The sequence below is a fragment of the Rhinatrema bivittatum genome, chromosome 4, assembly GCF_901001135.1.
Source record: "Rhinatrema bivittatum chromosome 4, aRhiBiv1.1, whole genome shotgun sequence".
NCBI lineage: Eukaryota > Metazoa > Chordata > Amphibia > Gymnophiona > Rhinatrematidae > Rhinatrema > Rhinatrema bivittatum.
The window spans coordinates 446,337,150-446,353,033 of NC_042618.1; the positions used below are offsets into that span (position 1 = coordinate 446,337,150).

General features: G+C 43.1%; 1 protein-coding gene across 1 annotated transcript in view; it reads left to right on the forward strand.

Annotated features, from left to right (window-relative positions):
- Positions 1–14,994: 14,994 nt before the first annotated feature.
- Positions 14,995–15,884, forward strand: part of EPYC (epiphycan) — a 49,229-nt gene continuing 48,339 nt past the window's right edge. The window contains 1 exon segment of the mRNA XM_029597619.1: positions 14,995–15,156. Coding sequence (XP_029453479.1) covers positions 14,995–15,156 — 162 coding nt within the window.

Below are 15,884 nucleotides of genomic sequence, written 5' to 3' on the forward strand. Positions count from 1 at the left end.
AGGAGAGGGTCATCCCCACAACTTGAGCCTTGGAGAAGTATTGCTACCCCTCCCCCGGATCAGGACTATGAGTGAATTTATCCCTGAGAAACTGTGTGACCTCCTGCCTTCCTAATAACCAGAAGAGGGGCTATACTCGTATTTTATAAAGTTAGCGGTGTGTGGACTAAATACTTAAATTTACAGATATTGTGCTTTAGACTTTTCTTAAACTGTAATTTCTTAATATATATGATAAACCCTGACTATATAAATAAATTATAAACAATGCCACCTCAGTGCTATAGTACATTATCTTGACAATCTAATGGATTTTTTTCTGTAAAAATAAATCTAGGGTGCTAAACAAACAAAAAGTGATTTCTAGGATTACTGCAGCTCTACAGGCAGATGCTTAATGTACCAAGTGTACCACCCTCCTTCAGACCCTTACTACCATTGGTCAGGGTCAAACACCACTGGTTCAGCATTCTAACTGTGTTCCACTACAGAGAGCAGGCATCCAAGGTAAGTTTTGTGCTTATTTTCTTTGGCTAGTTATTGATTTTAAAGAAGCCATATTTTATAACTGTATTTCTATTTATTGTATCTGTCTTGAAGAAATATTTCTGTCCAAGTGTTTTTCTTTATAAATCCGTCTTTATTACCAACTATATAGTTGAAATTACACATGCAATAAAAGATTGGGCTGTATAGTTACTAAAGATACAAAAAATGTATTAATTCTATGTTTAATAATACAGTATATAATAGTAGAGCACATAGATCAAGTGTACAAATACAAACATATTATGTAATTAAGATCAGCATATACACCTACATCATTAGGTAAAGGAGAGGAATTGCTGATGAGGCAATTTTTACATTTTATGAAAATGATTACTTAAACTGAATAAATTTTCTTAATTTTAATGTATCATTAAATATAAAAAAAAAAACCCCAAGGAAAATTTGAATGGAAGTGCATGTGAAAAAGCATAAAACTAATAGAGGGCTTGTTACAGTACTGCTGTACTTTCCTGTGGCATGTTGATGTTTGATATTGTAAGAATAAATATAGAGGGGCCTTTACCAATAAGTCCATGCACATAATACCATATGTTAACCTGCTATTGAAGAATGACAGCATTAAGTTAACCTGAAAAGAAGGTACTGTTTATTCACTGTCACAAATGTAAAGGAGAAAATAGAAAGAAAAATCCTACTGTGTTTATTCCCACAAACGGTTAACCATCTACCAATAAGTGATAAAGCAATTAATTACCACAGTTGGAATAAAACAGAACAGGTGATAAACTTAGTTCTCTTTTTTCTCAACCTTTTAATGCAACTAAGGTATTTCAAGTGATTTAACAATTTAATTGCATTGCACTGAGAATATTTCAATAAACAAATTCTACACCTAACCTGGTATTTAGCAACAAACATGGAAAATAAGCAGAGCTGAACGTTTATTCGTACAGCTGTCAATACTGTGTCTTTGTTTCAAGGAAGTACAGGAGCAAAATGAGTGCCTTGTTCTGTTCTGCAGCCCCAGAGGAATTTCATATCCCCCTGCCTAAATCTGAGGCAGAAAGAGCTTCTTTCAGTGACACAACATTTGACTTGTCTATCAGCATATTCCTATCCAAAGGAAAAATCTCATGAATTCATGATAAGTCATGTTACTGGCTGCAAATAATACAAATTAATACTTGAATAAGCAATATGTGCAGCAAAATAACTACATTCTCCTACATTGCTGTTTTGTATTTGCTAACTTCTGCATCTTTTCCAAAGAAATAAATAACGTTGCAACGCCCACTGGCTCCTTCTACCCTCGTCCCGGCATTTACCGCTCAACCTCAGAATTTCTCGTTAACAGCGGTCCTCCCATTATTAACTCAGTCTGACGCATTCTTTGGTAGATAAATGGCCACAGCTTTTATTTTAAACATACAAAATAACTCTCCTGGATAACCCGGGCTGGTGGCTTGTAAATCTCGCTGCCCGCCTCCGTAACCGAGCAAGGCAGCCTGTCTCAGTCCGCCCCCCGCCGTGCTCCTAGCAAGGGGGCCATCACTTTATGCCTTCCGACGCCACCGGCTACGTGCCCTTACGTGGTGACACCAGCACCCTGTTCCGATTCTTGCCCAACCGGCCCGGGTACCCGCCTCGCACAAAGCTGTGCCAAACATGTCATTATTGAACAACAATTCAACACGCTAACTAACAACGTACTCTGACTGATATGCATTTTTTTCTTTTTTTTTTTTTAACGAGTAACTACTGCTTGTACCCCTGCTTGTACCGCTCTTGGGTGGGTGGGTCTCGGTCGGGTGGGCGATCAAAAAGGCCGCGAGCCTGGCGTCGTGTCCCTTTAAAGTGGGACTGACGTCACGGGTGCGCCGCCGTCGCTCCTGGTGACGTCTCTCCTTCTGCCTCCTGGCCGTGCTCCTGTGCGGCGCCCCGTGTGGAAGCAGCAAGGTGAGTGGGGGCTGGGGGGGCTGTGTTGGGCGGTGCTGGTTCCCTGCCCTGGGCTGTGTGGACGCCTTCTCTTCCCTTTTTCCCCGGGACAGCGTCCTGAGCCGCCGGGGGTGCTGCCATTAAGGGCGGGCTTCGGGCATCCGCACCGGGCCCGCCTATTAACGTTGCAACGCCCACTGGCTCCTTCTACCCTCGTCCCGGCATTTACCGCTCAACCTCAGAATTTCTCGTTAACAGCGGTCCTCCCATTATTAACTCAGTCTGACGCATTCTTTGGTAGATAAATGGCCACAGCTTTTATTTTAAACATACAAAATAACTCTCCTGGATAACCCGGGCTGGTGGCTTGTAAATCTCGCTGCCCGCCTCCGTAACCGAGCAAGGCAGCCTGTCTCAGTCCGCCCCCCGCCGTGCTCCTAGCAAGGGGGCCATCACTTTACGCCTTCCGGCGCCACCGGCTACATGCCCTTATGTGGTGACACCAGCACCCTTTTCCCATTCTTGCCCAACTGGCCCGGGTACCCGCCAAAACACGAGGTAGGGAAACCCTTGCCTCGTGTCCCCCATAAAATATTAAGCTGTGACCGTTTTACTTAGCTAGCTCCTCTATGGCGTCCTGTAAGGTGACATTGAATATGTCGTATCCGATGTCAGATAAGTGTACCTTATCCGTCCGGAACAAGCCCGGGGACATCTCGTCTGCCCACGTATGCTTTATCTGTTTTCCCCCAACTTTTTGTATCCACACCCTGATTTGCCTGTTCACCTTTTTTCTCCCGCGGCCCCATAATTTGGAATCCTTGAATTTTGGCCTGGGAATAATATCTGACCAGCATACAACCGCCCTTGGGTATAATTCCATTATTTTTGCTATGTCAGATTTGACCCATCAAATCAATTGTATACCAGTTACTGTACTTAAGTCGTTGCCTCCCAGATGTAGGATGATAATGTCGGGCGGCGCCCACACTTGCTTCCGGTGCTGTATGAGCGGCAGCAATTGCTCCCAATGCATGCCTGGCGACCCTATCCATTCGATACGCCAATTCCTTAATGCCATGCCCAAGTGTATTCCGTAAGGCCGGTTACGAGCTCGCTTTGCCGCCCATCGGACGTATGAATGCCCGATAATCCATGCCGTATTTATTCCTTGCTGCTCTTCTGCAAGAAACAATCAACAATACATGTTAATGAGGCAATATCACGGCTTGTTTTCTGTCCCCACCTTGTCAAGGCAGACATATAAATTGACAGCGCTAGATTTCCACCGGCCAATTTTTTTTTATGGCTTCGGTTTGTAACCCTGCTGCGCCGCGCTTGTAGCGGCGCCGATCCTGAAGGAATGAGAGGTGAACTTTTTTGGGTCCAATTCCATCTCCACGACTGCTGCTCTTAATACCGCGGTGAATTGGAACCTGGTGAGTGGGGAACAATCCTCATGTATCATTAGGTGCGTTCCGCCCTTCGGCCGTATCCTCATATAGTTTTCTAAATTGCGTAATGGGCAGGTTGTGCACTTTGGTACTGCTGAAAGCGACAGCGATGTTCCTCGCCCTTCTTGATCCATTTTTGATCTTGGTATGGTGATTATTATTTTTTCTGGAGTGTATTGCACGCTATCTCGCCTTATACCGCTCCCTCCATTGTCTTTCTTGTTGTTAGCTACTAACTCGCTGATTTGGAATGCTCCGAAGAAAGCCAGTGAGAAGGCTAGGCGGAACAGTGCTACCTCGAACGGAGAGGAGCAGGCGGCCGGTAGCCATTTCAATAATGTCCTCAACATGTTGTGTGTAATGGGGTGCCTGTGATCCCTGGTTGGGACCGCTTGCCTGGCCCATCCTGACATTAACTTTTTGATGAGAAATGACTTAGTGGGTTCGCCCCACCCGCGCGCTTTGAAGAAGAATGCGAAACCCGCCATGCTTTTTGCCACCGCATTTCGTGTGATGCCGACCTCCTTGGACGCCACGATGAAGTTAACCATTAAGTCTCCGCTGACGGGTCCAGATTGCCATCCATTCTCCTTCAAGAACTTGGCCACAGTTTCGTATCCCCGGCGGTATGCGTTCCACGTGGATGTTGCCAGGGATCTGCGTATTAACTCTTGCGTACTTGGCGACCAATGTTCCATAAGCGTGTCGGCATCTCTGTTCCCACTTTGTCTGCTGTCGGTACCTGCTTGTGAAACAAATGCAACTTATCACGTGATAGGGAATCCGCTGCGCCGTTGTTTATACCTGGCACGTGCTTAGCGCGTAATGTAAAGTTATTCTGCAATGCTTCTAGTACGATTTCCCTTAATAAGGTGACTACGGCAGGGCACTTGGCCGATTGTGCGTTTAATACCTGGACGACGGCCTTGTTATCAGTCCAGAATATTATGTGTTTATTTCTGATCCTTTCGCACCAGAGCACTAGCGTCACCCAGATTGGAAAGAGTTCGAGAAAAGTGATGTTCCTCGTGAGGCCGCTCGCTATCCAATCTTCCGGCCACTTCTCTGCGCACCACCACTGTGGATCCCTAAAGGCTAGAGGATGGGAATAAATAAAAAAGCTTGGGGGTAACCTGCACGGAGCGGCAGTTACTACCTTGGGAAGCTTGCTGGGCAGACTAGATGGACCATTTTGGTCTTTTTCTGCTGTCATTACTATGTTACTATGTTAGTAAAGATTTGTTTTAGGGGTAATTTGTTCTCATACTGTCTTTATTTGAGATGCATTTATTATGTTGTTTTGTTTCCTGTATTCTCCTCAATTTCTGCTCCTCCTCTTATTTCTTGATCTTTAGAGTGAGAGTATGATTTTGTATATTTAGATTATTTTATCTTATTTTGATCTTGTTTCTTTACGACTCTCTCATTATTACTGTGCAAAGTTCATTCTTTATATATTTGAAAAATTTAATAAATACAAAGTATAAAAAAAAACTAAGCCAAGAAACAAATGCAAGCCGCCTGATCCAAGAAAACTGGTCCTTAAAGGAGCAACTTGGGAAGATGCCTCAGCCTTAGAAGATCATCCACCGACAGATTTACCAAGTCCACAAACCATGGGTGATGCAGCCACTCTGGAGTTATGAGAATCACTCTCCCCGGATGTATCTTGATACACAACATCCTATTAGTGGTCAAGGAGGAAAGATGTACTGCAGAATCCCGAATGACCACGGGAGAACTATATCATTGAGTTCCTTTGCTCCTTCTGCCTATGACTTAAAAAGCGGGAAGCTTTGGCTTTCCACTTCAATGCCAACAAGTCCAGCTGTGGAATGCCCCTCTGGAGCAAATGAGCATCATTGCCTCTTCTGCCAGCTCCCAGTATCCGGGGTCCAGCACCTGTCTAATTAGAATGTCTGTCTGAACATTGTCCACGCCGGTGACATGAAACGCCACCATGGCTGTATTCAAATGGGCCTCCAGAAAGACCATGAGACTCCTGTTCCCCCTTTGTCGGTAAACCTAAGCTACCATCGACACCTTGTCCAATAGGATTCTCAATGCTCAATCGTGTAACCATGGAAGAAAGAAGAGTAACACGTTTGCAAATTGTCCTCGTCTACAAATGGTTAACGACCACGACACCTCCTCTGCTGACCACTGGCCTTGTGCTGCTTGATCCTGGCAAATGGCTCCCCAACCTTTCAGACTGGCATTGATGGTCACTACCATCTAACCTGAGATATCCAAGTCTATACCCCATCCTTTGTGAGCCTAGTTTGGTACCAAAGCTGGCTCCTAAGCACTCCAGTGGCTGGGTCAAAACCAAGTTGCTTTTCGCCACAATCACAACCAACCCAGGATCTGTAACATCTGCAAAACATGTTGAAACAACTGCTGACCTAGGTCCTTTGACTTCATCAAAATTAGCCAGTCAAACAAATAAGGGAACACTAAAACACCTTCCTTTCATAGCGCTGTGGCCACTGCTATCATCACTTTGGTGAATGTATGTGGAACCATCATGAATCCAAACAGGAACAAGGGAAAACTGAAAATATTCTCCGTTCATCATGAAGTAAAGGAATTTCTGATGCTCATCTCTAATGAGAATATGCAGATGTCCTTCTGTGAGATCCAGAGAAACCAAGAACTCTCCTTTGCACATGCCACAATCACGAGCATAGAGTCTCTATTTGGAAATGTGGCACTCTCAGAGCCGGATTCACCTTTTCCCGATCTAGAATGGGCAAATAGCGTCCTTCTTTGGGAACATGAAATAGATGGAATACTGTCCTCTGCCCCACTCCTTTGGAGGCCTTGAGGTGTCATAGATGATTTAGTGCAGAATGAACCACCTCTCATTTAGTGTGGAAGGTACATGGGGAGTTCATGTAGGTCTTGGCGACTGAATGAACAAATTCTCAGGCATAGCTGTCTCTTATGACTATGAAGACCCGCTGGTCTGTTGTTATCCTGATCTGCCCCTGGCAAAAGAGGAACAACTGCCCCCCTTGACCTCTGGAGAAGAGTGGACCAGCCGCACTGCATACTCTTTCTTCCTCCTGCACCAGAATCTAAGTTGCCATGTGTGGGCCTGCCCATTACCCAAGGGCTTTTGGGCATGCTTATGCAATCCATGAAAGAACTGTATCTTACCAGACCCTTGCCTGGGAAGTTCCTTTTGTTAGGTTATTTTTTTGTTTCTTTTGGCTTATCCTTTGGCTTCAACTCGCTCCAATGCAAAGCCTGAATTGTGCTAGGCGATGCAGTTGTGTTCAGCTCTGCCACAGAGCACAGGAATGCCATCCATGAGTCCTTTCCACATCAACTGCTGAGTAACACTCAGCATGTGATCTATCAAGTATCTGCTGCAGGGAATCCACCCCTGGACCTGCCTTTGCAGGAACTTCTGCCCTCACCTCCTATATGCCCTGTAAGGACCCTAGTCTCCAAGCATCCCTGATGCAGCAGGAGAAGAGTGATAAAGGCCTTCAGTGGGCTGCCTCAGCTATAGTGTAGCTGTCCTCCACCTACTTGTCAGATCTCTCCCCCCACTCCACTGTTCTTGCCTTTGGAAACCTTCTTCCCGAAGCTGAACAAAAGCAACCTCGGGGGACTGGAAGAGAGGAAAAGGGAAAGGAAATGGCAGAAGGGAGATCTGAACACCCCTCAACTGCCCATGCGGCCTCTTGAAGATTGCCATTCACCTCTGCAAACTCCATGTGTCCAACGCTGCTATGTACCTAGTGTGCCACTGATCTAATCCCCTCAGCATGCCTTCAGCCCTCAAACTGGGTTGCTTGGCACAAGCAGACCTACCCTAGACCTCCCTGGGAACTTCTTAAGATCCGATGTGTATATGTGTATACATTTGTGCGTGCAACTCGGCGTGCACAAATGTATGCCCGATTTTATAACATGTGCAGGCAGCCGCGTGCATGTTATAAAATCCAGGGTCGGCGCGCGCAAGGGGATGCACAATTGTGCAACTTGCACGTGCCGAGCTGCACAGCCTTCCTCTGTTCCCTCCGAGGCCGCTCCGAAATCGGAGCGGCCTCAGAAGGAATTTTCCTTCTGTGCCCCTACCTTCCCTTCCCTAACCCGCCCCCCAGCCCTATCTAAACTTGCCCCCTGACCTTTGTAAAATAAGTTGCGCCTGCCTATGGGCAGGCGTAGGTTGCGCGCGCCAGCCGAGTGCCAGTGCGCGATCCCCCGGCACGGCCGCTGTGCTGGAGGCCTCGGTTCCACCCCTCCCCGCCCTCGGACCGCCCTGCCACTCCCCGCCCATTTTTTCAAGCCCCGGGACATACGCGCATTCCGGGGCTTGCACTTTCGCCAGACCTATGCAAAATAGGCTCGGCATGTGCAGGAGCGTGTATTCGGGGTTACGCATATAACCCTTTTAAAATCCGCCCCAATATATAAAGTATGGGGGATAAGTGGCATCCCTGTTGCACATCCCTATGGATAGAAACAGCTAAAGATTTACCACCGTCAGCCAGTATGTAGGATATCGGGTTATTCTATAAAAGAGATATGCTTCTAACAATGTCTCCTTGAAATCCAAATCATTTAAGAACTGAAAAAAGGTAGGCCAAGAAACCCGATTAAAAGCTTTTACCAAGTCAAAATTCACTGCTATAGATGGTGTTTGCTATAGGCTATTGCTGAAACTAATTTGATAATATCTAGTTATTTATTTTATTTAAAATCTTTTCTATACTGTCGTTAATTTAGATACCATCACAACGGTTTATATAAAGGCACAAATGGTTATATTCAATAAAGAACTGGGATATACGAGTATAATGGTGCCAAAAGGTTTCGGTTACAACAAATTTCAAAATAAAGACTATTTGATTGAGTGTCACAAATCTTGTTCTTTTCAAAAGTGTGTTGTATACTATTAATTAACATTAAAATTGAATGCTGACTGTTTGAAGTGTTACTGCCAGTTTTATTTCTCAACTTATTCTCCGTTTGTTTTGTAGAAAGCTTGTTTAAAAAGCCAGGTTTTTAAACTTGCTTTGAAAAGTTTGTAATTGTTCTGTAACCTTATTTCTGGGGGCATGCTATTCCATAGAGAAGGTCCTGCCAGGGACAGTGCTCTATCCCTCACTTGTGTAAGTCTTGCTATTTTTACAGAGGGGACAGTTAGGAGGGCTTTGTTGGCTGATCTGAGATTTCTTTGTGGGACGTGTACATGCAGTGCTGTGTTGAGTCACTCCGATTTTTCATTGTGAATTAGTTTATGTACTGTACAGAGTGCTTTGTATTGTACTCTTTGTTCAATGGGGAGCCAATGTAATTCTGCTAGAGTTCCATAAATATGATCTATTTTATGTTTTCCTGTAAGAATCAGTGCAGCAGAGTTTTGTAATAATTGAAGTGGTCTTATGGTGGTGTATGGTAGACCTAAGAACAGGGCATTACAGAAATCAGTGCTTGCAAATATCAGAGCTATGTATACCAGCCATTCAAGCCTTTACAAACCCCACTTGATTAAGAGAAATAATAGATGGGAACACTAAATTTAACCTATCAGTTAAAATTTTTGCATAGAGTTTTAAATCACAGTTTAATAATGAAATTAGTCTGTATAAGGATGGTTGGGAGGGATCCTTCCCAGGCTTTGCAAGACTGTTATATATGCCTTGTTAAAATCTTTTGGAAATGCTTCTTTGGCCAGAGCATCTGCGTAAAAAAGACTCATTCGTCCTATGATCTGATCCTGTAATATTTTGTAATAATCATATGAGAACCTGTCTGGGCCTGGGGCTTTGCCTTGTTTGCTTGCTCTGATAGCATTCATTATCTCAAAAGATTGAATTGGTCTGTTTAAATATGCCAGTTGTTGTGCTGTAATTTGTGGAATAGACAGGCTCTAGAAAATAACATCTTCCTCTACTATTCCCCGAGCCTATCATCAGATTACAGAGTCTCATAAAATTTTTTCAAGGTCTTGCAAATATACGGACGGTGAACTGCCCACATACCCTGAGGGGTTTTCAGTCTTTCTATATAAGTTTTACCTTGTCTAACCCTCATCACATTAGCAAGGAGTTTGCTTGCCTTGTTCCCATATTTGAAAAATGTATGCTCAGAGTATTGGAGCATTCTTTGTGCCCGCTGGTATAAATAGGCATGCAAACTAGCAAGAGTGGAATTATATTCTGATTTGGTCTCTGCGGAGAGCTGCCGGATCATGTTGTTTTTAGCCATTTTCAATTTGGATTTAGTTGGAGAATCATTCCATTCAGGCATTAATTTCTGCTTTTCAAATATTAAATTATTTCCCCCCTGAGAACAGCCATACTAGTTTCCCAAAAGAGACCCGAAGCAGAAGCATGTAGGTAGTTCTGAGAGGCAAATTGCACCCATTTGGACAGGAGAAATGACTGAAAGTCTTTATTCTGTCTCAAAAAGGACGGGAATCTGCACAAACGTTCTCCCCTTTCAGTATCCTCCATTTTAATATCTATCCATATAGGTGCATGATTGGAAACACTAGTCGTGCCGATGGTTGTGGCATGAATTTGAGAAAATAACTCTTGTGAACCTAAAACAAGGTCAATCTGTGATAAAGTATGCAACATTATCCAAAAATCCAATATCTGTAGTTGGTCAATACCTCTACTCCTAAGCGAGTAAAGTAATCTAACAATCGAGGGGTCATAGACCCAGTTAAAGTCACCCCAATTAACCAATCCTTCCTATGTACTGTAAGGAAATTCACCAATCTGTCAAAAAACTCATGACTGTATATATTAGGACCATATAAGTTACATAACGTGATATCTTTACCTTTCAGCTTTCCCACAAGGACCATTTATCTGCCCTCTGGGTCTAGAAATTCCTTTTCTAATAGGAAGGACAATTTCTTATGGAACAATATTGCTACTCCAGCTTTTTTTCCTACAGGGGAGGCATAGTGTAAAGACTCCACCTACTCATGCCTCAATTTTTTACTCTCTGCATCTGTTAAGTGGGTTTCTTGGATGCAAGCTATATCCACTTTGGACTGCTGAAGTGTCTGCAGTACTTTGGTTCATTTAATGGAACTACCCAGGCCATTGACCTAGGCCATTGACTGATGCTATCACCCAAAATCATATATTTCAGCAATGGTCCAGGATCACTTAATGTTCGTATTTTATGGGCCCCCAAGCCTGGGCCCACAACTTGTCCAAAATTGCCCTCATGTTTGTAATGAAAAAGGAACCTATCCTTTGTTATTTGACACCCCTCTACCTTCCAACCATCTGGAACCCTTAAGAGTGCATACACTCCTCTCTAACCCCATTCCCTCCATCCCCCATCTCTCTGCCCTACCCTTTCAACTATTCCCACAGTTGAGGACGCCTTGATAAGGAGCATGAAGCACATTTTAAATGTGTACAGGCACCATCCCCCCTGAAAGTGCTGATAGAGAAAAGACAGATAAGGAGAAAGAGGAGAGAGAGGAGAGAGGGAGAAAACCCTTCTCTCCTAAGTCATGAACCCGGTAAAAAGAAGAGATATAGGCCAGTAGAAGAAAGAGAAAGACACCGGAATTAAGAATGAAATGTGATGGCAAAACCAAACGACGGTATATAAAACTTGGTAAGTAAATAAATAAAATAAAAATAACAAAATAATAGAATGACCCAAGACCCAGTCCATCATTAAAGAAACTCTTGCGGCCTAACAGAAACTTCCAAAACACCTCACAGCATAACTAGGTCCAATAGTCCACATGAAATGCATCTCCAAAGGACTCGCTCAAAGGAGCCGCCTCCGCATGTCTCCACATAGGTCCAAAGTGAGATCTGGCATAAAAGGTGGACCCATAAGCAGGCTGCAAAGGGGCTGCAAACATTTTTTTTTGTTTGGCTTTGCCCAACGGAGACAGGAAACAGATGTTACATGCTCAGTAACACATCCTGTCTCACTGCCCAACTCTCCGGCTGATCCCAGGCACCCAGCAGGAATGATAGGGGTATCGCGCCAACAATTTGTCTGTTTTCAGAGGGTTCTTGACAATGACAGGCCCCATAATTTTGCAGAGGAAAACTGTTCCGGCGCAACCCCCTCACTTGTCCAATACTAGGACCTTGGTTCGCTGCCACAGAGACCGTGTGCGATCAGTCTCCTCTACTCTTCAAAAGTCACTGAGGCTAATGAAGCTCTTCAGGCCAATGCGAATGAACAGTGTCCCTGTGACTATGAGTGCAGTGAGGTGCCAACTGAAGCCCCCCTGTGCATGTTGCCAGTGGGCTGGACAACTTTATTAACATTGTTGAACAGGAACAAGAAACACTGGCTCAGCAGCCATTTTCAAACTTAGAATAAATAATAATGAGAAAATATAGCAGTAACTTACTGCTCATGGTAAGCCATCCACAAACACTTTCACATCTGCTGTTTCAACAAATGCATGTTCTTTACCAGCATGCCACATTCTGAGCTTACTACCAACAACCAAACCTCGGTTCCCCACCTTAGAAGATCATCAACTACTGACTATATGTAGGGAACTTCTCAATGTGTGGTTATGTGCGGGCAGGCTTTGACCCACATTACAGAGAAGATAAGTACCGATTTGAAGAAGCGCCATATGGGAGTCGGGGTGACCACCAGGGGGAGTAGAAATTAAGAATTAGATATAAACCAAATAAAATTAAATAAAATATTTGAAAAAATCATTTTGACAATAAAGACGGCAGCCATACAAAGAGATAAGCACATGGTGCTTATTTCATGTATATGGCTTCTGCACATAACCACACATTAAGAAGTTCCCTACATATAGTCAGTAGTTGATATTCTGAGCTTAGTCAGGTATTGTAGTTGAAATCACATCTGCTTTTGGTTGAGCTCTGCACAGATTGGGGTGAACAATTTGCAGCACTGCATGACATGTGAAGAAAAGACTTGAAATAATCTAATGGAAGCATCCTGCTAGGTTAACTCCCGCTTTTTCTGAAAAGCTTGCATCAGCTGTTGTTTATGAGGCCAGTTTCAGACCTTGGCTATGATAATGCGAGGCTGGTTAACTCTCTCTCATCTGTTCCCTAGTCGATGGGCTCTTTTGATATGCAATACCCTGGTGAGCTCCGTTAGGGCCAGGGCCTCAAGCAGCCATTTTTCTAAAAAGGATTCTAGATTCTTATCTTCTACAGACTCTGGCAGACCCATTATCCTTATGTTGCTGAGCAGTGACCTATTTTCTAAGTCATTGATTTTATCTGCCTGGATGCTCAGAGTCTTTTCAAGTGCTGCAATTTTATTTGTAATCACTAAGGAATCATTCTTGAGACTTGATAGTCAACATTCAGTGGTTTCCATTCGCAGGTGCAATTCAGAAATGGCACTTTTGAGATCTAGAAACTGCACCAATACATCTATAAATCTAGTGTCCAAAGCAATGACTGCATTTGTTACCTGTAGTGCAAGTTCAGCTAGAGTGTTGCTATTGAGGGAAGGAGAGGAAGGTTTCTCTGCAGCAGCAGCCATCTTGTCTGAGATGTCCTTCGCTTTTTCTTTCTCCTTTTTTCCCCCTTTCAAGGGCATAATACCTGGTGATTTTTGCATGTATTTGTCTATGGACATATGTCCAGTCTGCCAATCTATTAATAATTAGCAAAGGGTCACAAATGCCGGTGATATTGGATGAGAATGGGGGAATGGTGCCTGGAGCCTGACCCCACATGTCTGCCCAGGCTCACCACATCACATGACTCTTTTTTTTGAACTTTTTAAAACTTGCTTTAAAGTGACACTTTACCCTTACCCCAACAGGCAGTAAAACTAAATAGTCAAAAAAGATACTTCCCTAAAAGTACTTCTGGCACTGGGAAAAACTGGAGCTTCCACAGAAGGGAGGAACAGGCAGGGTTTGATAGAGCCAGCAAACCCTCCTGAAGATCCGGGCAGAAGCCAGAGAAGGGCCACCAACCCCCTACTCACCCTACTCTACCAGGGAGGGATGGCCCTAAATCAGGACCTAACACCCCTGGTTTTAATCTTTATCTCCACAGACTAACTACAGGTGTTTGCATTTCTACCATCTGCTGGAGATCAAGAAATATTGAGGGACTGCAGGTGACATGCTATCTTAAGTAGTACAATGTCAGTAAAGCTTTTCTTCTCTGTCTCCATCTACTGGTAGGGATAAAAAACCCATGCATTTGGATTGATCTGGGGTATGAACAGGAAAATAGTTTGGTAGCTAAATGCTATTGTAAGAATGGAAAGGTTGTACATTTTTCTTTCATGAGTCTCTGGAAAAATGTATAATCCAATCTTAAGGCATATATACACTTGATGAAATCAGAAAGTGTTTCTTTATTGTGTTTTGTTGAAGAAAAAAAGCTAAAGGCCAAGTACTTTAAATTATGTAATGAATATGAAATCAGGTATTATTATTAAATTATGCAGTTACCCAATTATTACTAAAATTATAAATATTCTATATCAGTAGTAAATTAAAAATGTATACAAAATTTAGGGACACATTTAAATTTTGGGAAAGAGTACAGGGAAAAAAAAAACCCAACGAAAAGCCCACAAGTCAGTTTGATTGCCCAATTTTGCAATAGCGTATCTTCTGGACAAGAACTGAACTTCCTGCAACTTTCTGGAAGGTAAACATTTTGACAGAAAAAAATGTCACTGAAGCAAAACTGTATGTAAAGCCCTATTGACCCTTCTACCTAATGTTTTTTTAGAGAAAAGCAGTGGTGTTTGTTATATTTTTGGCTGATAATGCTTTTTCCTGGAGCCCAGCAGATTCCTGCCATGCTCAGCTCTGTCACTATGCCGGCAAGATAGACCCCCACGGTGCTTTCTGTGGAAGGCTTTTCTTGCATAGCTTTTTTTGCTTTTTTTTCCCCCACAGACGGTTTCCCCTTCCTGAAACTGCAGGAAATTACATCCACGGGTTCAAGACGCACTATTTTAGAAATGTGTAGGCAAACTGACATGCAGACACTTTAGCACTTCATTTTTGCTGGAAACTTAAATATAAAAAGATTAGCAACTCAATATGAATTTGTGCTGACGTATTTATATCATTTATATTTTGTTTTATATAGCAAAGGATTGAAGAATGAAGACTTCTGCAATTTTTTTTCTGGGACTTATCTTTAAAGCTGTTGTGGCTGCACCTCCAACAGACTCCATAAGCTATGACTCTGAAACATACAATGTAAATTTAGAAGACTTTAACCTTTATGACTACGATGAAAATCTCACCGTTGACCAAGGAGAGGTACTCTGAATTTTAACATTTTACTTTCCCCACTATTTCTTATGGGCCCAGTATTCAAAGATATCCTCTTATCCAAGGCCTAAATTCATCATTTTGCTATAAATATAGCAAAAAATAGTGCCCGCAATAAAAAAGGGACATGGTTAGAATAATTGCCTGGTACCACACCTCATAGGTGTGTTATTGCAATGTGCATTAAATTTATCAGACACATTTTATTTTCCCATCACATGCTGTGTGTGAGAGAAAGAGAGAGAGAGAGAAAGAGTGAGGGAGAGCAAGAGCCTCTGTAGAGGCTCACCAAAAAGTTAACTATTTATACCACTGTAAGAGGGGGGACACTAGTAACTTGGGGTGAGGTTTGTGGGGTGAGTTGGGTTTTGGGCAGCAGTTTTACAAGCACAGTCATACGTATGAACAGCACAGTTACCATCAGTGAAGATTTAATGTGATTTGGGGTGTGAAAGGTGAAAGAAGAGTAGGTTTGCAGTTAGGTAGAGAGTGCATCAAGCAAGGTAGAGAGAGAACATGGTGCAAACCTACTCTTTTCACCTTTCATCACTCCAAATCACATTAAATTAAATTAAATCTTCACTGATGGTAACTGTGCTGTTCGTACATATGACTGTGTATGTAAAACTGCCCCCCAAAAACCAACTCACCCCCCAAACCTCACCCAAAGTACATAATGCCCCCTCTTACAGTGGTATAAAAAGTTCAGATATAAG